The sequence below is a fragment of the Bombyx mandarina genome, chromosome 24, assembly GCF_030267445.1.
Source record: "Bombyx mandarina strain Sakado chromosome 24, ASM3026744v2".
Taxonomy (NCBI): domain Eukaryota; kingdom Metazoa; phylum Arthropoda; class Insecta; order Lepidoptera; family Bombycidae; genus Bombyx; species Bombyx mandarina.
The window spans coordinates 2,692,439-2,720,080 of record NC_143230.1 but is presented as its reverse complement, the minus strand read 5'-3'; the positions used below and the strand labels follow the sequence as shown (position 1 = coordinate 2,720,080).

The 27,642-nt window shown below is 35.2% G+C and overlaps 2 protein-coding genes across 2 annotated transcripts in view; one reads left to right on the top strand and one right to left on the bottom strand.

The window, feature by feature from the left end:
- Positions 1–1,580: 1,580 nt before the first annotated feature.
- lin (protein lines homolog) lies at positions 1,581–6,271 on the bottom strand. The gene is made up of 2 exons (XM_028183004.2): positions 6,065–6,271; positions 1,581–5,831 (listed from the first exon to the last, which is right to left on the bottom strand). The coding sequence occupies exon 2, from the start codon at positions 5,750–5,752 to the stop codon at positions 3,329–3,331; it is 2,424 nt and encodes an 807-aa protein (XP_028038805.2). The 5' UTR covers positions 5,753–5,831; positions 6,065–6,271; the 3' UTR covers positions 1,581–3,328.
- Positions 6,272–7,472: 1,201 nt separating this feature from the next.
- Positions 7,473–27,642, top strand: part of gek (serine/threonine-protein kinase gek) — a 66,565-nt gene continuing 46,395 nt past the window's right edge. The window contains exons 1-12 of the mRNA XM_089737997.1: positions 7,473–7,590; positions 9,506–9,712; positions 17,139–17,318; positions 17,949–18,070; positions 18,561–18,647; positions 19,333–19,437; positions 21,350–21,498; positions 21,908–22,001; positions 23,089–23,145; positions 23,760–23,814; positions 25,388–25,518; positions 26,465–26,551. Of these exons, the coding sequence (XP_089594123.1) occupies positions 9,628–9,712; positions 17,139–17,318; positions 17,949–18,070; positions 18,561–18,647; positions 19,333–19,437; positions 21,350–21,498; positions 21,908–22,001; positions 23,089–23,145; positions 23,760–23,814; positions 25,388–25,518; positions 26,465–26,551 (1,152 nt within the window). The 5' untranslated portion in view covers positions 7,473–7,590; positions 9,506–9,627. The remainder of the gene's footprint in view (positions 7,591–9,505; positions 9,713–17,138; positions 17,319–17,948; positions 18,071–18,560; positions 18,648–19,332; positions 19,438–21,349; positions 21,499–21,907; positions 22,002–23,088; positions 23,146–23,759; positions 23,815–25,387; positions 25,519–26,464; positions 26,552–27,642) is intronic.

Sequence of the window (27,642 nt, the reverse complement as noted above, 5' to 3'; positions counted from 1 at the left end):
ACAGCCCACCTGGTATTAAGTGGTTACTGGAGCCCATAGACATCTACAACGTAAATGCGCCACCCGCCTTGTGAAATAAGTTCTAAGGTATAGTTACAAGGGCTTCCCCACCCTTCAAACCGAAACGCATTACTGCTTCACGGCAGAAATAGGCAGGGAGGTGGTACCTACCCGCGCGGACTCACAAGAGGTCCTACCACCAGTAATATTGTTTAATATAATTTAGCTATCATTAATATAGTCGGGAAATTCAAATTTTTAAATGGTAAACAGATGTCGTTTTTAGTAAAACCAATATTCGATTAGGAATATACTTCGGGTGTTGAAGAAATACCGGTCAACGAATTTTTTCACCAAGCAACGGATAGGAATAGGTAAAGAGTAATGCTGAGGAGACTACAGAAGTTTACGATCCTGAATAAGGGTACTAAATGTAATGAGGTACCTAACGACTGAGAAGAAGAAAATGAATTGAAGATATAATTAAAACCGGCTAGTGAGGTATGAGCGTTTTAAGGTTCTTTTTTAATTGAATGAAGGTGGTGCCATTTCTTTTCCGTGGCGCGAATTTTAAATTCCTTAGATGAATAGAATCACTTTCGATAGGTGACGTAATTGTGCAAAATGTGCGTCAAATCAGTCTATTTCTGAATAGATTTAAGGTTGGATTTCATTGGCCGGCTACAATCATAGTTAAAATTTTATCAAACATTAATTCTGAGATTCATAAGCATGTTAAAAAAAAAAAGATACAATACAAAGAAAAATAAAATCGAAAGCTTAAAGTTGAATGTTTAAATCAAATAGAGAACCAGAATAACCTTTCGTGCTATGAAAACAAAGTTGATAGTTGCTTAAAACTGTAACTAAATATCTATTTTGTTATTTGCTAAATTAATTTAGTATTTGAACATTTCAGTTCCGGCCTTGTCTCATGAAATAAGAAATTTAAAATATATTTTTTACCATGTCAAAACAAATGTATCTCAATAATTTAAACATCCGACCTTAGGGACGTGATTATCGCTTATAATACACACTAACATTTAATATTAAAATACGGATGGAGATAACATGTTTTCTTTTTTTAAATTATTATTATTATTTTCTTCTCAACAATTATTACGTCTTAATTAACAGTCTGTCGTGATTGTATTCAACCTTAAGATTTAATGGTTTAGTGTCATTTTGCTTTGTTCACCGTTCAACATTATTCCTTCTATTTTTCGTCCGGAAGTATCGTTTTTTTTTGTATTACATTCGAGACGGCCCCGTCTCTTATACCTTTAAACGAGCAATTCTTGTATATATATATAATCTGAATCTCGGAAACGGCTCCAACGATTTTTATAAAATTTTGTATTCAGGGATTTTCGGGGGCGATAAATCGATCTAGCTACGATTTATTTTCAGAAAATGTCGTTTTATTCGTGTTTTCAATAATCAACTCTTCCCGACATCTATTGGCGAATAATAATACTACTTTTCTTAATTGAGGGCAACTAACCGCTTTAAAGACACAAGATGGCGTTATCAAAAAAAAAAAAAACCGAGCAAAGCTCGGTCATCATCTACTAACATTTATCCGCTGTTTTGCATGACATTAATGGTATGAATTACTTCGCGACTAAATCGGTATTTCAATTATAATCCATAGTCTCAGTCGCAGCCTACAAACTGGAGCATCGGGAGTAGAACTATCGGTCGTACCGATCTTCGAATCGATCCAATTGACTTTAAAAGACTTACAGAGACTTAAAAATTCAAACTCGACAACTGTTAAGAGTTGAAAAAAATTACAAGACATCAAACCCCTCACATAAATGAGGAAGTGAAAATATTTGTATAATTTTTATCCCCATGTTTTTTTTTTTGTTCAAACACAAAATGACACTAAAAATTGTTTTTAACTTAAAGCTACAAATACAAGAATAACGTACGCGTTGAAAAAGTTCTTTGTTGCTTTGTAAACTTAAAAAAAAAACGTTAACATGATAATTAATATGATTAAGGCTAATGAATTTATAGTGGTACAGAATGTGGACTTTACGCTATAAAACAAATTATAATACAGCTTAATGTCGAATATTTGTATGTATGATCAGCTTTTCTCAAAGTGAGCGATAACGCCCCCTTGTAGGCGCTGTAGGCCTAAAAGGGGGGGGGGGGGGCGGTAGGAGACCCAGAAAAAATAATAGGGGTTTTGTGTAAAGGCTTGGAAGGCGATTTGTAATTTCATCTAGGAGGACTCTTAGACACTGACTGAGCTTTCGCTATAGTGGTTTTTAAGTAGGTGAATAAGTGGGGGCGCTATAAAATAATTTAGTCTCAAAGTGGGTAGTAGACAAATTAAGTGTGGGAGCCTCTGCATTAGACAATCAAACTAGCTCTCACTACCTTGTGCCAAGTGGTCACCGGAAACCAGACCTGGAGGGGAAGTTGAGGCATAGTTAGGTAACCTTATGGGACCTACCAGTGCAGGCTCTTTGTGTGCCTTGCCAACACTTAGGTGGTGCCGTTAAACAATAAATTTTAATCTAAATCTAATCAGCTTTCGATACATCGGTTTTATCAATCAGACATTCTAAGTTTACAAAGCAAATAGCATTGAACTTCATGAAAAAAAAAAATACAAAATTATTTCTCAACATAAATAGGATATTGTATTAATACTGATTATTATTATTACAGTTACATAATATAAAATGGTAATTGATGGCAAATATTTACACACAAAAGCGCGGCACTGATCATTATTTAGTTTAAAAATAGAAAACTTTCACAGACCCGTTTACACAAAAAAACTTAACTTTATATAATACAACCGAAATTAAAATAAATTAACACTAACAAATAAATCAATACAAAATTATATCATAATAATATTATGCTAAATTATGGTTACAAAAAAAATTTATGTTATTATATATTTGTGCAATGTTTATATAATTGTTCCTATCCCGTACAGCACCTTTCATTTATTAAAATAAGGCACATTGAGTTTCTCGTAGAAAATATATTGTATAAAAATAATCATTAGAAAAACATCAATTTTCATTTATGAACACACTGTACACAATTTAAAAGCCATTTAAAAAACGGAAGACGATTATTATACATCCATAATTTTATAATCTACATCTATCATTACAAATAATACATTCCTAAAGTCTAATATAAATTAAATGAATTAGCACAAAGTACCATTTAGAGTAAGGAATTTTGGAATGTAAAAATAAAGATAGCAGTCTTTGTAATTTTAAAGGGGACACCTTCCTATCCCACACAGTATATTGTGTGGGTTAATTTTAATGATGAAAATCAATATTCAGCTAAATTCGTTACCTTCATACAAGCTTTCACAAACCTCCAACAATCTCAGAACAGGACTTATGTTGTATGGGAAGAGTGATTTTGACACTAATCGACTTATTTGTAAACGTAATCGTATTAAGACTCTCATTGTGTCGTCTAGGCCTCTCGTGCCTCCCGCATCAGTCTGCTGGCATGTATCAAGAAACTTAGGCCAGTTCCTTCTTACATATTTAAGAAACCTTAGTAAGTATAGCAGAAAACATGTCTCATTACTTACCAAATAATCCAACAGAACATCACTGTCGTGTGAAACAACCTTAAGAAATTCTATGAACGATGAAATCGGATTCAACATCGGTATTAAGTCTGGATACACAGAATTCCTATAGACGATGCCAACTGTAATATCCAAAGTACAAACCATTGATTCTATTAGATAATCGTCTTGCTCACTAAACAAATGTATTAACATTTTCGTGAATGGTGTTTCTGGATGGAAATCTAAGCTATTCCTTATGAAAACATCTAATTTCTTCAATACATCCCGTATTGACCTTTCTACAATCTGCATGTCTTGTATAGCATTGTAGTCTGATGAATCTATTGAACTGTCTGATGAATCACATCTCATCTCTTTGACTGTGACAGCTATAGCTTTTAGCACAAGCAAAGACATTCTTTGCAACATAGTCTTGTCTACCTCTGACTGTGATTGTTGATCAATTTCATCATCTCCATAACTCTGGTCTACTAACTGTATCGAGGATGATAAGGGTAATACTTCAGGCCCTAAGGAATAGTCTGTTACAACCCTACAGTCGTGCCCTAAAAAGCCAAAACCACTCCTACTATTTTGTACTCTTACATTATTTAATAACCTAAAATCTTTAACAAATCTCACTATTGAGTGAGCTAAGCTGCATATTTCTTCAGGTAAAATATCTTGTAAAGCTAATGTCGAACCATAACATAGAACCTCATTGAATAAACTTAACAAATGTGTGTATATTAAACTCGGCAACATTGTATTCCTTAGTAAATCAACAAAGCTCTGAAGGTCTGCATAAAAAGGTTTTGTATCAATTATCGAGAGATTCGCTTTAACACTTATGATGTTCTCCCATAAAGAAAAAAATGTTAATATACAATTTTCAGCATTAGCTAAATTCAGGTACCTTAGTAGTAAAAGTTTCATGTTTTTCACAAGAATCGGCCAGTGGTGCTCCAAAGTTTTTATCGTTAAACACTTTATGTGTGAAGTGTCAAAAGATTCAGAATCTGTCAGCATGACAGTCACACAACCATGCTCATTGACTCTTTCTATTCTTTCAGCTGGTGTTTCAGGAGAATGCTCCATCTCCTGCCTTTCCTCATTAGAGTCTAATTTTAATACTGGTTCTTGTAGTTTAAAGATTACAGGCTTCTCCGCCTGTTCATTTGATGTCGACGGAGTGCTATTGGTGTGTAAATTTGAAAATTCATTGTGTAAATTGTTATGTGAACTTGATGGGCCTTCTGTACTATTAGAATAGCCTATATTACTTCTAAATGGATTGTCTTCTTGAACATAAGTATTACTTGGTGTGTTAATGTAGTTACTGTCTTCCAAAGGATGCTGTTCAACATCTTTCCACTCCACTATCCTTTTAATTATATCTAGAGTAAAATTTATCTTTTGTACTGTAATTCTGTTGATTCTATCAAATAAATAAATATTTTCAGCTATCTGTTGTAACCAGTTTTCATCTACTGTGTCTTTTGATACTATCAAAAATGTAGCTAATACTCTACTGGCTATGAATGTGATGTATTTACTTTTGTGGTCGGCTAATTCAACAACCTCAGTTATCCAATCATGTCTATTACGTACTAGTAAGTCACATGCTTGCATTACTTTTGAACATATTGTTCCTGTACCATTTTGTTTGAGATATATGTCGAACATCAGCTGCATAGTTGAGAGATAAGTCAGGGAAGACGTCAAAGGCCATGTTGAAATATTCAATTGTCGATCAAATAGTTGTGTAACAATATTTTCATCAAATTGACATAAACACTGCCCGATTAGGTTATTTTGGAGTAACCTCAGTTCAGATAGTAATTTGTCATTTTCAGAATTCCACTGTGAGTTTGTATTTGAACATGACGGTAAGATTTCCACACCAGAATCACTCTGGAGCCTCAATATGCTAGAACAGTCGACAGCATCTTCACTAACAGTACCACTGTCTGGGGACTCTCCATTCCTTGTTGGGAATTCTTCAGAGGTTTCGGCGGGTGTTTCGCTTTCGAAGATGTCGGTCAGGACATCCTCGGCGGATCGGTCACTGCCTTCGTCAATATCAGGAGCGTCGATTCTCTGTTTCTTCTTGACGGGTTGATCAGAAGCCATAGCTTCATTTGTATGAGGATTGCACAGCTGCCCTCTCAAAACCATTAATACTTTTTCAAATTCAAATCTTTAGAATAAGAAGCGCGCTTAACCCTGTAGGTTTTATTTCGTGACAATCATTATTCTGTAAATAAAAAGATGGAAATGAATGCATGACCTTTCCGTGTAGCTACTCAATTACGCGCTCGACAAAGCGTTTGGGATTTATTGGGCCTTACAACGTTCTTCATTAAATTGAACGAACTTATTCAGCAATTTTAGGAAAAACGAGCAACTATTTTTATAAGTAACGGCATCATTAAACAATTAGACACGATTTTGTATTAACTTTCCAAAATATTTTGATGTCACACATACCACGGTCGAAAGGAGGTTGTTCGAGCACTTGGATCGCTTAAAAGCATCCATAAAATGTTAGCAAACATTCACTGCCATCCAGAAAATCACTGCAATACACAGTTTTATGTGATATTTGGTTGTTAAATTTTATATTTTCAATAACAATTACATGTACAGAACATCGACTCCATTACGTACAATGACGCTCTGTCAATGACAATCCTTTTTACATTGGAATTTTTCGTAAATTTAATTTTGTTATCATTTATTTGAGAGTTGCACTCAAAAATAAAAACTAATAAGTTTTTTTAAAATATATTTAATTACGAATTTTAGTTATTTTAGATGCTTGTATTAATTAAGACTTATTTCGATTGTTCCCAACCAATACATCCGGCCATGAGGGTCGTTGCCAGTCTGATGACTTCTGAATTTAGCAAACAGTAGCCAGAGTTCTAAAACCTGTATTTTTAAATTCATTGTATTCGTCTCAAACTTTGAGAATTTTTTAATATCTACAAACAACACACTAGATACTAAAGAGATAATAAGATATACAATAAGATACTTTTGTTGTAGATCTTTACCCTCTATTTCGGTCAAATATTCAGGTAATCAAGAAATTCGGTATAATAGTAGAGAAGTGACTATTCTAACAAATTGAGACTTCGATCGATTCTATTTTACAAAGTGGATGTAGATGGATGTAGTGTCTGTTAGCTCCGGTAACTACTTAAAATCAGCTGGGCGCGAGCTGGTCTGAAAAATTACGTTAAATCAGATGCCTTGACTCGATACACCATTTTGCATGCAGAGTGTAATATTATAGGGTAGTGTACAGACTGGAACGTGAAAAACACACTTGAATTAATCGGTTGCAAGCCTTGTTCCTGTGCAATGGGTGAAATGGTTAGTATGATAAACTAGAGGCTAATTTAACTGGTCTAGGTTTAATAAAGTACGAACCAAAAACCCTATAAATACCTATAAAAGGAGACGAGATTTTCATTCGTATTTTTATTATTTTCATTTCATTTAAAATATTATATTTATAATTGTAATTTTATTTAATAATTGTAACTTTAAAATAAAAAAGCAGCTAAATGGCAAACCCATTAAAAATATATTTCATGCTGTCAATCCCCACGGATCAAGATTTCAAATAAACACAAGTCAACGCAGTTACCGCACTTTTTGACATTGTCATTTTATACACAATACAAAATCAACTGTTAAAAATTGGTCTAGTAAAGCTATGCAATAAAGCTTGCTGAATTAATGTGAACAAACGGACTCGAGTAACCGCATTCACACATATATCGAAAAACTGAAAGTAGGTACATTTTGTTATTTCATTTTATTCAGCTTTACCCAAGATAAAATTGTGTTCACTTCTACTATCAAATATTTTACCATTCGCTTTAGTGTGGTAACACTGATAGTGTCTTTGTAAAATGTCTGCTTGGAAAGAGTCAAAAAATAAATTTAGTAAAATGAAACATTAACCAGTGTTTTAAACCGAACAAACGACACGTGATATTCAGGTGAATATACAGTGCATTAAGTACATTGTATAATTTCTGTGATATTTATCATTAATCAAGTGTTTGTGGATACCAATCGATTGAAAAATATAGGTTAAGATTGCAGTGATATTATGTTCGGTTCCTAGTGTTTTAAAAATACAATCTAGTCTTAAAAGCAACAAGAATACAGTGTTTTAGCTGCGTGCATGTATATTTAAAAGATTATTTATAGCTACGATGCGGATATTATATCAGTACGTCAAAGGGTTACCCTATAGTCTTAATAAATATAAAATGTCGATTAAATATCCAATATAGTGACTTCAATGGTGAAATAGTGTCGAGTGACACCCGCAACCTTGCAAAGAGCGGATAGAAAGCTATTGTCGCTTTTGAATTCGTTAAACAATGGCGAAAATCGACAACATTTGACATCACACCTAAGTTTTGTCATAGGACTGCATAGATTAATTACGTTTATGCAGTAACTACGCCCCGATTTCACTAATGTACACAATTTGTGTAATTGGTGTTAATAATTACTCAAATATTAATTAACAAAGCATTTTAAAAAGGTCATTAACCTTAACAATATTTTCATTCATATGATAGATATAATGAAATGGTAATTCATTGGTCTTCATACATTAATATTTTTTTAAATTAGACGAAATTCTTAGTAAAGTTCATAAGAATAAGTTGCAAGGTGTATTCCCGTGGTGCATAAGTAAGCTGAAAAAGCCTCTTTTGAAGTAGTGTATTTAGACAAGATTAGTTCAAGTTAAAAAGAAAATTCACGCACATCATTCTCTAAATAATTTATATTGAAAATAAAATGAACACTAAGTTATTAAAATGTCCTTAATGTAATAATTTTTTACCAATTCTATGGTCATTCTCCTCTGAATATATAAATATTTGAATCTTTCATAAGAAAGATTCAAACTGCTAAAACCATTCATATGCCACATGACTGATAGTAATATAACAAATAATCTTATTTATTTTATGATGACATTCCTACTAAATGATGGCAATGTTAATACTGCCCAAGTACATGTTTTATGCAACTGTAGCAATTGAGAATAATGTTTTTTTTTTATTATTCATTAAGTTTCATTATATTATTTTGGTTTTCATAGTTACATATGACTAAATGACTAAAGTGTTATTTTAATTTTGTCCTTACTACCAAATTAGTTTTGATCAATTTTGAATATCAGACAGAACGTATAGTAAGCTTAATTAGTAAGCTTAATTTGTTGCTAAATATAGAAGGTATTTGTATTATTTTATTTTACTACTGACTGCCTTTTTTAAATTATGTGTTTTATTGTGGTTGAGTTAATATTTAAATGAGGTTATCTCGAGTCTCTGGATGTTGACCTTGTGGATGATCTTCCCTGCACACATTTCATCATTGCTTAGTTAAAGTATGATAGTTTGGACATGTTTGCTCATAACTGAGTTAATTCTTTGTAGGTATCATATGAGTTGTCTGTTATCAAAGGTGGCAATCTGTGCATTTGGACAAAAAAATGTTATTGATATGTCAATACAGATTGATTTGAATATAATTGTCTCCTTCAAAGAATACTGTTCAAAACCAGCATTAAGTAAAGGTTAATACTTAACCTGTTATTTATCTAAGATGTCGTTCAGAAGAATTTTGTGACTGCCAATGGAATACAAAGTCAATAATTTGTTATTCTGATTTACCAATAATTGTCCAAAAGTCACATTGCCGGCTTTGATAATAGTCGACTCATATAATACCATTTGAATGTAATTTTATTTAATTTTTAAATATTAAGAATAAGTGCTTAGTTATAAAACGCATATTTCTATGTAATAATAAATAATAAAACTAAAAACATAGTATTTTGTCTATTTTGTTATTTAAACATAATTAAAAAAATATATTTTGTTGTAGGTGCAGATCTTAATGAAGAAAAAATGATAGGAATCATGGATGGGGCCCAATGAAAGTGCATTAGAAAATTTAATCTCATAGAATATTGTGTTGTGTATGAAATGAGTGTGTTTTGATAGTATATGTTGGACACAGTGAATGGTAACATGTCCGAAGAGGAAGACTCGTCCCCTGACAGGGATTTGGTCCCCACCAATAATTCCTCAGGTAAGATATTTGTATTAATATGCATAAGCTGATAATTCTCAGTGAACAAATTTTTTATTTCAAATATAAATAGAACAAGATTTACCCTTTAATACAATTTTAACTTTACGATGGTAGCTTTGAAGAGTCTACATTTGTGATAAGTCAAGTGATTCACAGCTTGTACCTCTATGATAATAAATATATCAAAGCAGTAACTATGTGCCTCTTAAATGAAATTGCAGGTTTTAGCCTGGTACATCTTATCTTGCAACATATTTATGTTTAATTTTGTTTTTTTTTTATGCATTGTGTTAATAAGTGATCTCAGTTAGCAATCCGTAAACAGCATCAACATTGTTATGAGCACAAGAGAGTTTTGATTGGTCTTGAAATTAGTAGTGATGCTTAGTTCATTTTTATCATATGTTTATCAGCTTAACTATTAGCTCTATGTAACGAATTCTTTCAATTTACTTTTAATAGACTTCAAGAAGTCTGTTCGATTCGTATCAAGTTCTGATAAGAATAGAAAAATTTTGCTATGTAGTTTGGCACAATATCGTGGACAATGATCAAAGTAATGATTTGTTTATTGCATTTACAAAATTAAGAACAGGAAACAAGTACAAATATGAATAAAAGTATTTTCTTTTCTAAAAAAATAACAGTGAAAAATATATAAATTTTGTTAGTAATGCTACTTCCGATATTCGTGCACATAAGAAAAGTGAGTGAGTGTGTTAGAGATGAAGGTATATCTACTCTGTGCCTACTGTTAATTATATTCGATACTATTGTCATAATAAGATTTGCTGCCATGGTATTGTTGATACATGTGTAATATGGAAAACTTTAAATATAATTTCTTGATGTCTACAATAGTTAAAAAAGTAATTGTATTCCTGTAGAACCTGCTCTGCATATTCAGTCAGAGTACATACTAAATTTATTTTTATATCATCAACGGGCCTTTATTGATACTCATGCAAGTTTTCAAGGCAATCGGAGGTCTCAGAACCTGTGGAAATTATGTTGAAATTGTCCTTTATATCTATATATTAATACGTGAAGCAAAAACTTTGTATCCCTTTTTACGAAAATTGCGCGGACGGAGGAGTATGAAATTTTCCACACCTATAGAGAATATAGAGAAGAAGTGCACAATGTTAATATTTTTTTTTAATAATGCATGAAAGATACATTAAATCATTAAAGAAAACATTACACACCCTACATACCATGTATTTGACGCACACACGCATGCATACTATTTACTTTGTCCAACTTTTGTTCTTGACGTCTGTTGTCAAATTGAGAGTAGATTAAATATTGTTTGTCTTTGTTAATATTTTTTATAGTGTAGTCTTGGCGAAATTTGTGATTATAGAAGTATAAAATACAATCATAATAGTGTACAAACTTACAATTCCAATTAATTATAGTCGAATTTCGACTACTGCGGGACCTCTAGTATAGATAGATACGGGTCAAGCTAATAAAAGCGTGCTAAAAATTTAACGTTACTATTTAATAAAGTGTTCGTACGACAGAAAAACGTGCAACGCCGTCGAGTACAATGTGTACGTTTGAAAAATAGTTGGAATTTAAATTAACATTTGCTAGTACTGATTCACTGCACAACACCTTATATAGCAAAGTTCGTTTAATGTTGGTTTGATAATGTTATTATTGTGGCGGTGGCTATCACAGAACACAAGATATTTGACAGATGCCTGAATCTCGCTTACGACATTTTCAAGATAAGCTCGCATATATACAAGTTCCGAACAACAACATTCGGACCGTCGGTCTACCGAGCAATATCACCCGCTCAGTGGAAGATCTTCCCTTTGTCGTTTAACGGCCGTTTTCAATAACGTATCTGAGTTTTCGGATAGATAGCTATCTCCGAATATCAGCAAGAGCGTATCTATCCTTAGTTTGCGTTTCACAATCACGGATAAGTGCTATCTCTCTTTAACCAACAGTAGATAGCTTCTTCCCTCCGATTTATCCGAGCCTCTTGATACGTTTCGTTCTACTACAAATACGAAACAACATCAGAATCAAGACTTATTTTATTTTATTCTAAATTATAACTATAATTTAACCAGCATATTGTAGACTATCATAAACACATTTGTTTATAACAAAAAGTAATAAAAACATATGTAGATTTTTTTAAATTGGACGTATTGCTATTTTTATCCTAGTCGAAATTATGAAACGAAACGTTTTGACAGTCCGTTTGCCAATAAGCAGTGATCAGTTTCATTTGTTTGTTTTTCTATTGTTTACCTACTATATTAGATGATGACTTACCTCCAAAACGCTTTAAAACTTTCGTTTATAATTCTAAGTGTGTTTATAATTAAAGAGCTACAGTGAAATAAAATGAATTCTGTAAGTATCTATGAACTACATTGATAATAATAATTTTACTTTGAAAACTTTGAGTTCAAGTTTAGAAAATATATCTTTTTCAGTCAAGAAAGGCAGCAGCCATGACAAAAGATGAGACGATGATTCTAGCAGAACTTGTGGCGGCGAAAAAACATTTCAATAATAAGGCAACAAATGCCACAAACAATAATATGAAGGAGCAGGCTTGGCAAACCCTTGTAAATGATTTTAATTCGTCGATTCGTCGTTTCCCACGAACTCCATCGCAGCTTCGACTAAAATGGGAAAACTTAAAGAACGCTACGGCAACATAAGAAACAACCTTGGTAAGGTTAGTATAATTAGTTGATTGTTTGTCTCTAATAACACATTGATAAACATGATTTTTTCTTCAGGTTGCCGTAGTATTTGAAATAATTATGCTCTTTGTTACAGGCTGGAGGTGGTAAGGATTGCAGATGAAATTTTGGATAAAGCATGCACATTGTTGTAGGTCACATATAATATTTTTAACACTTTTACAGCCAAGCGGAAACAAGATGGAAGAAAAGAAATGCAAGGCTAGCATAGGGACAATGCATTAGCAGAATATCTAATAGCAAAAAAGAGACTTGACTTGGAAAATAAAGAAAAGGAGATTGTTGTAGCAAAAGTTAAGTTATATTTAGATAATTTAAAAAATTAAAAATTACTTAAAAGGAATATTAAATTTCATAAATTAAGTAGGCAATAATAATTTTATGTTAGATAGTTTTTTAAGTATATGTACAAATTCTAAATTAAATATCTTGCATGTACTAACTACCATGTAATTATCATTTTGGAAAATAAAAAATAGTCAAATTATCTTTGGAGTTTATTTTATAAATTATCTTTGGAAGCAATTATTTATAAGTACATAGTTGTATTTCAGATGTAAGTTTTGAAAAATTGTTACGAACAATTATATTATTTTCCTGTAATGTATCTGCGACTGAAATTTCTGATTCTAATTCTTCTAAATTCATACTTCTGACGATATTATGCAGCATGGCAGCTATAATAACAGCTTGCATATTTTCTAGTTTTAATCTACTTTTCAATGATATACAGGGAGTCTTCTTTTACAAACACCAATGCATCTGAAAATTATACATTATTCGCTTAAATTATTTTACAATACAGTATAACAAGCTCTTAACTAAAAAAAACAGATTACCTCTCTATAGTATTTCTTGTTTTAATATGTGATTCATTTTAAATCGTTCCGATTGAGTATGTGGGTTAATTAATCACGTTAAAAGATAGGGTTGTGGGGATAGCCTCTATCGGCAAGCAAATAGCAATTTCCAAGTCCACCTTGTTATCAATGTTCTCTTGATATGTAGATAATTTATTATAATAGTGTCATATTAAATTCATATAAACACCTAAATATATAATATAAATAAATAAAAATATAATAATAATAATATAAATAAGGTAATATAAATAAGAAATACCTTTTCAATCGGAATGGTTAATTATAGTTGTATCATGAGTAGACCCAGGCCATCAAGCAACAACATTTTGAAACATCAATGATGCATTGCACACAAATTACACATTCAAAATACTCTTTTTCTATTTCTAAATTCCTCTCCTATATTTGAATCTGTAACACAAATATAAAATGTAGAGGTATCAGTGTGTAATAAGAATGAAGGTAAATAGCCTACCAGGTTATTGTATTAGTATATGAATGTCATTTAGGGCACCATGGGAATCCAGCAGTATTATAGAATTCCTGTTGAGTGTGATTTTGTAACACAACAAAAATTAGGTATAATTTTGCTATTGCTATAAACAAATATAAGTTGTAATAACGAGTACTTTTATGGTTAAAATTTATCTTACCTTTTTGACGTTACACTCAAATATGGTCTCATTAAATTAATCAATTCATTCACAACACCTTTGCTCAGAAATCTATAGTCAAATTCGTAATTATTGATCTTCGTCATGTAATTCAGACGATCTTTATTTTCCTAACCATATGATATCGGCCTCACTATCACTATCTGCATCACAATCCATTATCATTTGAAATAATTCCATATCACTATCATCACTGCTACAATATGCCAATATGAAGAGAAACAATTATTAAATTATAGCGATTTACTTTCGAAAGATAAACATGTAACCGGCCGATTTTGACAGATAAGCGAATGCCCATACTAGAGATAGCGCCGCCTACCGGAGAGTTACTTAAAACTCATATTGAAACGGAAGTAAGCACGATTTGTATGAGCGTTCTATCTTTAGCAGGCTATCCGTCCTCCCGACGATGGATAGATAAATCCGATAGGAACTGCTGCCCGTCGATAGGTTATTGGAACGTAAGTAAGGACAAAAATATAGATTTGTCTATCTTTAGTAACCGAAACTAGGGATAGATAGGTTATTGAAAACGGCCGTAAGCCCCTCAATTATGGCACAACCCTATCTTGCTATTATTATAGAGTACGTAGGCGGATACGCTTCGTAGAGCGCGAAATATTTGACAGATGCCTGAATCTAAAGCACCCCATATACGGAACGATCTGTCTGTACGATCTGTCGTTTCAGATACACTATCTTCACATACACTATAGATCATTCCGTATATGTGTTCCTTAACTAGCGACATTTTTACTGGTGGTAGGACCTCTTGTGAGTCCGCACGGGTAGGTACCACCTCCCTGCCTATTTCTGCCGTGAAACAGTAATGCGTTTCGGTTTGAAGGGCGGGGCAGCCGTTGTAACTATACTGAGACCTTAGAACTTATATCTCAAGGTGTGTGGCGCATTTACGTTGTAGATGTCTATGGGCTCCAGTAAACCACTTAACACCAGGTGGGCTGTGAGCTCGTCCAACAATCTAAGCAATAAAAAAAATTAGCAAGAGCAGTGCTTCGCAGAATCTACCACCGGATCGGAAACGTGACCTACTGAGAATATCCGAGAAACTCAGTGGGCAATGAAATGAGAATAAATAAACCCGAACATTAAGCATGAGATTTAAAGAGAATCTCTCAAATGAGTTGAAGACGAAAAGTGAAGTCGTTTAAAGTAATGTGGCTTCGTAGGACAGGCAACGAACGCTATTTAGCCTATTTCAGCCGCGAACCAATCATGAGCTCCGATTATAGGGAGAGAGCCGTTATCGTATAGTGATGTGTCGACTTCATGTCTCAAGATGTTGATGGTGGAATTCGGTGCACAAAAAAGAGTCTAACGCCCCGGGGTACTCGTATAAAGGTAGCTATTTTCGGAAACCCAATGCCTAAGAAGAAGAGAACTGATGGATGAGTAGATGAGCTCAGATTCCTAATGTCAGTTATTGGCGTTTGTGGGAAATAGTCGACTGCCTTTAGACATGAAGCCTCAACAATATTATAGTATGGCTACCCTACCCTTCTGGACAGAAGTACTGGGTGGAATACCAAGCAATATGTAGTCATTGGATTGACTAGGTGACAGTAGTTGGCCTGACTGTTGCGCCTAGGGTCCTAGGTTCGATTCCCACATCAGCCAAACATTTTTGTGATGAACATGTATGTTTGCTCTTTGTCTGGGTGCTTAATCTATCTATATTTATAAAAATGAATTGGTGTTCGTTTAGTTAGTAGTTTCGCTAAAACTCGAGAAAGACTGGACCGATTTGACTAATTTTAATCTTGAATTACTTGTGTAAGTCCAGAGAAGGTTTAAAACGTAGATAAATATGAAAATGCTCGAAATTAAATAAAAATATCAATTTTGTTATTCCTTTGATGTGTCCCCCGTCGGACGGATTCCTTTTGTTGGTTTTAAGTTTATTTTATAAAAAAGTTTAGGTCTTTTACTTATCGATTTGGGCACTACGAAGTCTGCCGGGTCAGCTAGTAGATGTATATATTTAAACCTGCTTAGATAATTATGTATGTCAGTCTGGTACCCATAACCAAAGAATTCTAATTTGAGACCAGACCGTGTGTGATTTGTTCTGTTATTATTATTACATATTTTGAATTAAAAAATATATACATAATACATATATATTGTTATGATATGATAAATGATTTAATTAATAAATAAGTAAACTAACATCAAGGAAAATCATTTACCTTAATTAACAAACAAACACCACCATGTTCTTCAATGTTATTGTAACCAATTAAGCATATACACATGTATAAATAAGGTAGCCGCCCGATTTCTACATAGCTAATCCTAATTTGTTCACATATATAATCGTAAAAATATAATATTGCTAGCCGTACTGGCCCGCTTTGCTGGGCATTTAAAATTAATATTATTATTTATGGTCATTATTATTAGGGAGTTCAACATTCATATAAATATTAGCCTATCCATTGAGTACATGTATTTTCTACACGGATACCAAGTTTCAAGTCAATCCGATGCATGGTTCATTAGTTATAACGGAACATCGGTAAAAACCACTGTAGATTTATATATTAGTATAGATTACTTGATAATTGTTAGGGCCAGTGTGAACAAATTCTCTCAGATTGAGCCCGTGAGCTCACCTAACCCGTCCGCGAGAAGCTAGAGTACCTCCTTAAGCTACCAGTGAATAGGTAGAGGAAAAATAAAACCTCTACTGGACCATAATTAGCTAACTAACTATTCCAAGCCAGTTGTTGCCAACTTTGAGGAACACAACACTACTTATTATAGATCTACAAACTTGTTAATTAAAAAATACCATGCGTCATGAGAAGCAAAAGGCGGAAGAAACTTTTTTTAATTTCTTGTTATATGGCTCCATGCATCTTTTTTTTTTAAATCCAAATTCAATTCGATTTACAAAACAAATGGTAGTTTACGGATAATTATTTGTGAATTGTAAAATTTAAGGCGGGTTAAGTCGCGCGGCACTGTCAGCGAGTACATAAAAATTCTACAATAAAAAAAAAAAACATTATTGAGAACTGATTTGAAGCTATACTGACGATATAGAGATCACTGAAGATATATTATGTTATGTTGTTGCTGGATAATTAAAAAAAAAACATTTTTTTTCTTATTTCAGTGGTAGGTATAAAGCGTCTTAAGCAGATCGAGTCCATGTTCACGTCCCGTCGTCTCCAAGGTCCGAGAGCTCACACGTTAAGCGTCGAGACCCTGCTGGACGTCCTCTTGGTGTTGTACGACGAATGCTGTAACAGTTCCCTCAGAAGAGAAAAGGCAGTAGCCGATTTTATCCATTATGGTGAGGACAAACAACTATTCCCTTATGAATTTTAATTGTTAATTCTTTATTTAATAGTGTTTTGTCTAAATTCTCGTGATACATTGCGCGCTCGTTCGAAATTCATTTTGGTGTGTGCAAATTTGTATTTCATTTCTCTTTACCTATTCGCTAGTAGCCTAAGAGGCTATTTCAGCTACGCCCGGACGGGTAGGTGAGCTCACGGGCTCACCCTGAGAGAATTTGCTAACACTAGCCCTAGCAAGAGCAGTGCTTCGCTGAATCTACCACCGGTTCGGAATCGCGACCCACTGAAAAATATTTGTAAGATCCGGTTCATTCACGAAAGAGAACTTTTTTTTTTTATTGCTTGTATGGGTTGACGAGCTCACAGCCCACCTGGTGTTACGTGGTTACTGGAGCCCATGGACATCTACAACGTAAATGCGCCACCCACCTTGAGATATAAGTTCTGAGATCTCAGTATAGTTACAACGGCTGCCCCACCCTTCAAACCGAAACGCATTACTGCTTCACGGCAGAAATAGGCAGGGCGGTGGTACCTACCCGTGCGGACTAACAAGAGGTCCTAACACCAGTACGTATTGATCGTTGATAGCGTTAGCGATGATATTTTTGTTCTAATTACAGTGAAACCGGTGGCGACAGCTTTAAAACGTCTGCGATTGTCAAGGGACGACTTCGAGCTGGTGAAGGTCATAGGGCGCGGCGCCTTCGGTGAGGTGTGCGTGGTGCGAGCGTCCTTCATACAGGTGGGCCCTGGATATACGTCACAAGTCGTTAACGACCAAAACTATATCCTCTTCGTGTGAGATAAAGAGGAACTTTGCGCAACACACTACGCAATGTAGTAAAAATTACATTAAAATATTACAACTTAAGCTAAGTTGATTTATGATGGGGTTGAACGAACCTTCAATGGTATAACGATAATCTAATTTTTTAGTCTATGTGCTTAGTGCGAGTTTTTTAACGTTCTCGATAGCGTAAAAGTTAACTCAGATTTGTATGGAATGGGATCGTTTGCTTACGTTTGCCGCTAGGGGCGCTGTTCCAACTTAATAAAGTTTTTAGTTAACTTTTAGTAGTTTTACGCTATCGAGACCGTTAAAAACTCGCACTAAGCACGCTGGAATTTATTATAGACAGGATTGTGGTAGATACGTATGGTACATACACCTGTGTCAATCGATAATACACTCTATTTCTATTTTATGTAAGTTTTGTTTTGCATTACATCAGGGTGGCGACGGTGGTGCTCCCGGCGCCGCCGCGGCCGGCGACAGGGTGTACGCCATGAAGATATTAAACAAATGGGAGATGTTGAAGGTACGTGACACGGCCGCACACAAATATACACCTTTAGATTAACGGCATAAGGTCGGCTATCGATATTAGGCTAATTGAAAATTTAACATTTTGAATAATAGAATCGGAATAATATATCGCATGTCGTCGTGGCGTAAAAGATAAGACGTCCGGTGCATTCGTATGTAGCGATGCACCGGTGTTCGAGTCCCGCAGGCGGGTACTAATTTTTTCTAATGAAATACGTACTTAACAAATGTTCACGATTGACTTCCACGGTGAAGGAATAACATCGTGTAATAAAAATCAAACCCGCAAAATTATAATTTGCGTAATCACTGGTGGTAGGACCTCTTGTGAGTCCGCGCGGGTAGGTACCACCACCACCCTGCCCATTTCTGCCGTGAAGTAGTAATGCGTGTCGGTTTGAAGGACGGGACAGCCGTTGTAACTATACTGAGACCTTAGAACTTATATCTCAGGGTGGGTGGCGCATTTGCTTTGTAGATGTCTATGGTCTCCAGTAACCACTAACACCAGGTGGGCTGTGAGCTCGTCCACACATCTAAGCAATATAAAAAAAGGTATGCCTTCCTATATCTTATCCTTTTTTTTTTAATTGCCTTTGTAGACAGACGAGCATACGGCCCACCTGATGGTAATATAATATGAATCCTGATAATGATCCTATCATGTGTTATTACAGAGGGCGGAAACAGCGTGTTTTCAAGAGGAAAGAGACGTCTTAGTTTTCGGCGACAGGAGATGGATCACGAATCTGCACTACGCCTTCCAAGATGAACATAATCTGGTAAACATATCCTATATATGTATATATAATCCTCATGCTGAGGGTCATGGCCCCATGAGGTTTTCTCGGGAAAATACACATGATGGGGTCCCGCGTCCTTCCACGGTAGTGCTTTTGGAAGAGATTTGGTTCTTCGAGGCCGCTGAAGCCTTATTTGGGTTCGGCTGATTAACCACCTCCAGACATTCGGCGTTGAGTGTTTTACGGTGGAAAGGTCGAACTCCAACTCAACCCTCCTCTTTTCTTATCCGGGCTTGGGACTGGTATTGGCAGATATATAGATATGTTACGGTAAATGTACACTTTTGGGAAATGTACACTTTTACTGGTAAATGTGCATATTTACCAAAAAGTTAGGTATATGTGAACTGAATATAATATATATCGACGCTTGAAAGGCAAATGTGACTAAGCGACAATGCGTGAACTTTACAGTAGACTAATTTAAAGTTGAAATACCTGAAAATAAAATTTATTTTAACGAATCTAGCTGTAGTAGAATCTAGCTAGTAGCTGTAGGATTGAAATTATTTTAAAAGACCTAGAAATATATTATTTTTTGCGCATCGAATATGGTCATTGCCTATCATTTATGTACCAAGCAGTTATTGTCGCTTAGTCACGTTTGCCTTTCAAGCGTCGATATGTACATTTCGGCAAATGTGTACTCTTGGCTTCACGTTTTGGTAAACGTATCTATCTCTTTACCTTCATGTTTTAAGAAAAGTTGGAATACAAATAAATTCATAATGTTGTTGCAATACAAAAATATTTATTTAAATAAACATAATACAAAAGGCTTTAATAACGAAAATTATTTTAATTAAAAAAATGTAAATGACAAACAAAACATACTTTTCTTTGCATATTATATAGAATGTCGTAGGTTAGGTTAGGTTAGGTTGTAGTGGTCCGCATGTCACTTTTTGGCGGGAACGCGAGGAGTGAAGTTGTGTGATTAGTTTTATTTTGTCTATTTAGTGTTTCTTCGGGTTTAAATGTGTAATAATGGTGGTTTATTAACTGTTTAATATCTGTGAAAGTGCACAAATGTGGGAAAATGAAACAAAGCCGCTGGACGTCACTTTTCGGGATCCTGCATAAAGTCCAACGAAAAAGTCTCAGTAAATGACCACCATTTTACAGAGATTATATTTCATCCCATATCATCTCATTTCATTTGATTTCATCCCAGTTGATTAATGTCTCAAATTAATCATCTTCATTTCATTCCATCATTTTTCATAAAAATAAGAGTATAAATTAAAATAAGACATGACTTAAAGGTCTTAGTTACCAGGTCACAAAATACCTAAAAAAAAAAAGTGGAGCGCATGCGCACCACATTACTAGCACTTGCGATTTCATATTTTGTATGCCACGCTCACATTTACCAAAACGACATGATCATTGTGAATTCAATGTACATTTCCCTTCTTTGAAATTGTAAATGTTAGTTGAATGCACATTACCCAAAATGAGGAGGCAAATCTGCCCATTTATCGGATAATGTGTACATTTGCCGCAATATCTACATTTACCGTAACAGATATATTTATATATATATATTATTGCCTATGTCACGGAATCTTTCAACGTCATTGTCACCGAATTCTAGAGGTACTATATTAAATATTGAACACTAAGGCACGCGTCGTGACTGATGACGATACCAACAATTTTATATCCGGGAACTATACTGATACAGGATATTAATCCTGAACAGTATCAGGACTTTTTGTCGGCGCCGCTCGGAGCCGCTTCGGCAAGCCAATCGCGGAACACTTATTTTTTCGTTTCATTTCATTTCGTTTCATCGCGTTTGAAATCACATCACAACGACTCTCAAGAAGTTTCACTTCAAAAAAAAAAGCTATGGGGTCGCACAGAGGTCACGCGTTTCGACTTTCAGTACCTGGTGATGGATTACTACTGCGGCGGGGACCTGCTCACGTTGCTGTCCAAGTTCGAGGACCGGCTGCCGGAGGACATGGCCAAGTTCTACATCGCCGAGATGGTGCTGGCCATCCAGAGCGTGCACGAGCTGCGATACGTGCACAGGTAAGTGGATACTACCCACGTTACTACTGCTACTACCCACTTATACGATGAAATACGTACTCAACAAATGTTCACAATTGACTTCCACAGTGAATCCATCGTGTAATAAAAATGAAACCTGCAAAATTATAATTTGCGTAATTACTGGTGGTAGTACCTCTTGTGAGTCCGCACGAGTAGGTACCACCGCCCTGCCTATTTCTGCCGTGAAGCAGTAATGCGTTTCGGTTCGAAGGGTGGCGGTAGCCGTTGTAACTATACACTTATATCTCAAGGTGTGTGGCGCATTTACGTTGTAGATGTCTATGGGCTCCAGTAACCACTTAACACCAGGTGGGTCGTGAGCTCGTCCACACATCTAAGCAATAAATAAAAAAGTTTGAATTAGAAATATTTTTTCTTTTTGCAGAGATATCAAGCCGGACAACGTTCTATTGGATGCAAGCGGTCACATCAGGCTGGCGGACTTCGGATCCTGTCTGAGGCTCGGCGATGATGGGAAGGTACCGACCTTATTAGACTTGGCTTGGTAGACTAGTGACACTGGACCACACTTTGTTGTGGTATAGCTAGATGTATTACATGCACCCGTTGGTTGAAACTGTATAGTATAGACAGGGGAACGAGCTCGCGGCCCACCCGGTGTTAAGTGGTTACAGGAGCTCATAGATAATCACATCATGAATTTCGGCAACTATCCTGGAACATTATATTTAAGCTATTGCTCGGATGCGTGAATAAAAAGTTTCTTAATGTTTTATTTCGGCACATAACGCCAGAATAGTTCACGCCTGGAAATTCACCGAGAGATAAACTTATTTTGGAGCCATTCGAAAAGGTATGCTACCAAAAAACAAAACAACCGCATTGAAAGTTTCAGTACCTTTTTGTTATGCATATATTATAGATGTCTCTCGCGAGGTAAATCTTGTAAGTGTGTATACGTTGGGTGGATGTCTCTTCCATCGAGTTTCAAATCACGTCGCTGCTAAAGAAGATTACACTTGAAAATAAAAGTAACCGCTGTGTCTCTGCACTGAGAGAGCACACCCTGTATAATGTAACCAACTAGAAATGTATTTATTATTATTTATTTATATTTATTTAAAATCTTATTAATAAGATAAAAAAATTTTTAAAAGTATTAAAAAAATTTTTTTTTTAATTTTATTAATAATTATTATTAAATGCTTATTTCAGTAAGGAAACCATACATTTTGTTAGTAATACCTACTATTATTAGTATTAGTACTAGTACTAGTAGTAATAATAGTAGGTATTACTTATAATCTATGTTAGTAATAAACGTCCGTCTGGTGTAGTGGTAAGTGACATGGTCACTACACTAGGGGGTCGCGGGTTCGAATCCCGCCAAGGGAAGATATTTGTATGATAAATATAAATGTCTTTTCCAGGGTTATGGATGTATATTAAATATATGTATGTGTATAATAAAAATCTTACATTTATTTCCGTTATCTGGTACCTGTAACACAAGTTCTTTACGAACTTATCACGGGACCAGTTAACGTGACGTGATTGTTAGTAAAGAAATAATGAAATAATTTATGTTCGATTTAAATTTTCCAGGTACAAAGCAACGTGGCTGTCGGCACGCCGGATTACATTTCACCGGAAATATTAAGAGTGCGTATACAACAATTATAAATATATTAAGAAAAAAAAACATGTCAATTTTTGTAGTAGACTTAGAGAACTATTGCTTAGCTGCGTGGTTAAGTTTACGGCCCACGAAGGTAGTATGTGGTTACTGAAGCCCATAGACATCTACAACGTAAATGTCGCTAATCACCTTGTGATATGAGTTGTCTCAGTTTTACTGTACGCTGACTGCTTATATATTACTGCTTCACGGTAGAAATGAGTGGACTGGCCCACACCACGTCCTACCTCAGTAGACAGAAAAATCGATATGGGTTTTGAGACATGAGATCGAGCTCACAGCCCACCTGATTTTAAGTAGTTACTGGAGCCCATAGACATTTACAACGTAAATGCGCCATCCACCTTGGGATATAAGTTCTAAAGTCTCAGTATAGTTACAACGGCTGCCCCACCCTTCAAACCGAAACGCATTACTGCTTTACGACAGAAATAGGCAGGGCGGGGGTACCTACTTGTGCGAACTCACTAGACGTCCTACCACTAGTATCAGGTATGACTACTACTGCATCGTGGCAGGAATAGGCAGATTGTTGAGACACCGAGAGGCTCATGATGTATTGCGTGTCCTGTTGCAGGCCATGGAGGATGGGCAGGGCAGGTACGGCCCGGAGTGCGACTGGTGGTCCTTGGGTGAGTGAGAGCGCAGCAGGATTCCGAGTCGGAACCTATGGTTAATTCAATAAAATGATACAGTAGAGACAGGCAGCAGCCTGGTTCTGTTCCTGGCATTGCTGAAGTCCATGGGCGACGGTAACCACTCACCATCAGGTGGGCCGTATGCTCGTCTGCCTGCAAGGGCAATAAAAAAAACAGCGCTAAATATGGTGATTCCAACGGGAGGTCTCTGGCCGTCTCCGGTACGCGGCCGACGGTTTTGCCCCACCGGGACCTTTAAATATGGTAAAAGATGAACCGACGAACCCGCAGTGGACACATGAGGCTCGTGATAAGGTCCCCTACGAGCAGACCTATACTAAATGAGTCTACAAGAGTGACTACCCACCAAATTGGTAAATAAAAAATCCCACACACACACACATGTGTGAGCGTGCACTTAATGTTATACCTACGCCTATGGATAGTCAGGGCCATCTCGCGGCGAGCAGTGGAAACAATTGATATTGACATTCACCACCAGTAGTGCTGACCTCGCTGGCGTCAGTGAGCATCGGTGAACACGGGGGGGGGGGGCTTAGGATTGCCTACTATAAAAAAGGGGACTTATAACTTTGATTGCCGAGAACTGGTATTAAAACTATGTTATGAGCAGTGGTCGGAGTAGGTAGATTGATTTTATATACTTGCGTCAAGATATAATATGGACATGCCATTATATCCACAAAGATAATTTTTTTAAATTGAGAAAAAATATTTTTAATCTTCATCGGATACAATTTCTATATTTATGAGATAAAGTAATAAAAAACCCTGTCTAAGTTTTGCCTCATACTGACGAGCGTCATTTCTAATTCAACAAAAAGGGACAAAATACGGTGTAACTAGTCCAAGGTGTTTTTGTATAAAATAAAATACTGATTTATTTCACCATTAGCTAGCATTGGTAGCGTAGATTAATATAATTAATACGTTTTTTTTTATCTTAAACACAGATTCTTGCTAATTTAAAAATTCCGAAATAAATATCGCATTAAAAGTGTACAATTTCCTAAAATATTCAAAATTGGGTTAATATGCGGAATCATTTGGTATCACCAGTATTCTTTTCATAAATAGTACTGTCAAAAGAGCGTAGTTTAGTTTTTAGTTTTTTTTTTTTAGTTTTCAAAATATACTTTGAATACTATTAACAAAATTAATACATAATTTTATCATAATGTAAAAGACAGATAATGTAAGTGGTAAAAAATAAATGTTGCTAAGATGATTAATATGTATTAAAAATATCACATGTTAAACCTTTTCATCAGTTGAATAATTAAAACAATTAAAATGACAATTGGTCCCTCCGGAATCCGGTTACTGCACTGTTGAAGTTAACACTCTCCTGTAAAATTAGTAAGTTTTGAGATTATATAGTTTTAATACGAGAAGACGATATTACAATAAATATGAAGTTCCGGTATTTTGGAGGCATATCCATATTATCCTCTACGTTTGACGTTAACAACCCTAAATCAATCTACCCACTCCGGCCTCTAGTTACGAGTGTGTCGTCGGCTCACCCTGCAGATGTACGTTCCAGGAGTGTGCATGTACGAGATGCTGTTCGGCGAGACCCCGTTCTACGCGGAGTCGCTGGTGGAGACCTACGGCAAGATCATGAACCACTCCAGGTCCTTCCAGTGTCCGCCGCCCGACGACCACGCCGCACAGGTCCGACACTCCACTCACTCTGTAGCGATAAGTAACATTATGCATGCGCGGGTAGGTACCACCACCCTGCCTGTATCTGCTGTTGTAACTATACTGAGACCTTAGAACTTATATCTCAAGGTGGGTAGCGTATTTGCGTTGTAAATGTCTATGGGCTTTGGTAAACACTTAACACCAGGTGGGCTGTGAGCTCGTACACCCATCTAAGCAAGAAAAAAGAAAAGAATAGTCCGATGTTTTTAATTGAACTTCAATTAAGCTTACACCATTCAAATAGCTGAAGCAAATTTTTTTGTCATTATATTTTTTTCCAAATTTTATGCCTCAAATGGTTCTTCTGTAAAGTGGCAAAAATGTCGTTTAAAACAAATAGCCTTTCATCTCACGATGTATAGACCTTATCCTATTTACATAATAAATTATAAGTACACAAAAAAACTTACTAATCCGAATATAGGTTTAAGAAATTCATGTCATTAACCCAGTAATGGATATTGTATTATACAAAAATATTGGCGAGTACAATTATCTCTAAATTCTTTGTACACATTACATTGCTTGTTCAAATATGGCTAATACCAAATTACTTAACAAATGGAGTATTAATGCAACAATATTTTTTATATGAGTTTTGTTTTTTGATCGACAATAAATTAATAATAATTATTTACTAACAATCACGCCACGTTAACTGGTCCCGTGCTAAGTTCGTAAAGAACTTATGTAACAGGTACCAGATAACGGAAATAAATGTAAGATTTTTATTATACGTATATATAATATACATCCATAACCCTGGAAAAGACATTTTTTTAAATTTATCATACAAATATCTTCCCTTGGCGGGATTCGAACCCGCGACCCCCTTGTGTAGTGCACATGTCACTTACCACTACAATAGACGGCCGTAAAAAATCTATCTATCAAATCTACTTACCGCCTTCAGGTATCTGAAGAAGCACAGGATCTCATCCGAAGGTTGATCTGCGGGTCGGAGAACAGGCTCGGCAAGAACGGACTCCAAGACTTTAAGGTAAGCGCTCGCATCCAGCTATGATCACATCCCGCGGGCTGGGACCAGTTGTTCTAACCCAGCGGTTGGGGAACTTTTTTAATTATTACCCCAAAACATTGTTGTGTAAGTTGATATTACCCCATGGCAAAGAACAAAAAAAAAAAAACGAAATCGATTCTTTTTAGCATCTTTCATATTAAAACCTCCATGATTATTTTGAAAAGAAAACAATAACAAAAAATTTTACGATTTTAAAGAAGTTTCACTTCAATATGTACTTTTTACTCACAAAAGTTTTTACCCCCCAAAATGTCATTTTACCCCATTTGGGGTAATTTATCATTTTACCCCCCATAATGTCATTTTACCCCATTTTGGGTAATTTACCCTGGTTCCCCGACCGCTGTTCTAACCTAATACGTACCTGGTATTTATTTATTTATTTATTTCGGAAACAAACAGTACAATACAAACATATAATATTATGTTAAAAAAATTGCTAAAACAATAACCAAATATGTTTCCACAATCAAAATCACATATAGGTTAGAAATTTAAGTTACAAAAGCAACACAAAAGGCACATATTATTTTGTACATCAACTTACACTTACAAATTACTTTTCGTTTATCGTAAATATTTTTACTTATTTAAAAAAAAATGAAAATATTTGAGAAAAAACAAAAAAAAGCCCGCTGAGTTTGTTTCGCCGGTTCTTCTCAGGACTGTGGCTCTTTTTGGAGCCGGTGGTAGAGTTAACATTGTTATTTATATTTTGACATTCAACAAGTGTGTTATGCTGACATCTAAGTTGAAATAAATGATTTTTTAATTTGAATTTGAATTTGAACACTATAAAACTATAATACTCATCAGACTAAATCACCTTATAAATATTTCAAAATAGCTGGTATGCTCACAAATGATTTTGACGTAATACAAAAATCGAAACTCATCAAAATTGTTACTGGTGGTAGGACCTCTTGTGAGTCCGCGCGGGTAGGTACCACCACCCTGCCTATTTCTGCCGTGAAGCAATAATGCGTTTCGGTCTGAAGGGTGGGGTAGCCGTTGTTACTATACTGGACCTTAGAACTCATGTCTCAGGG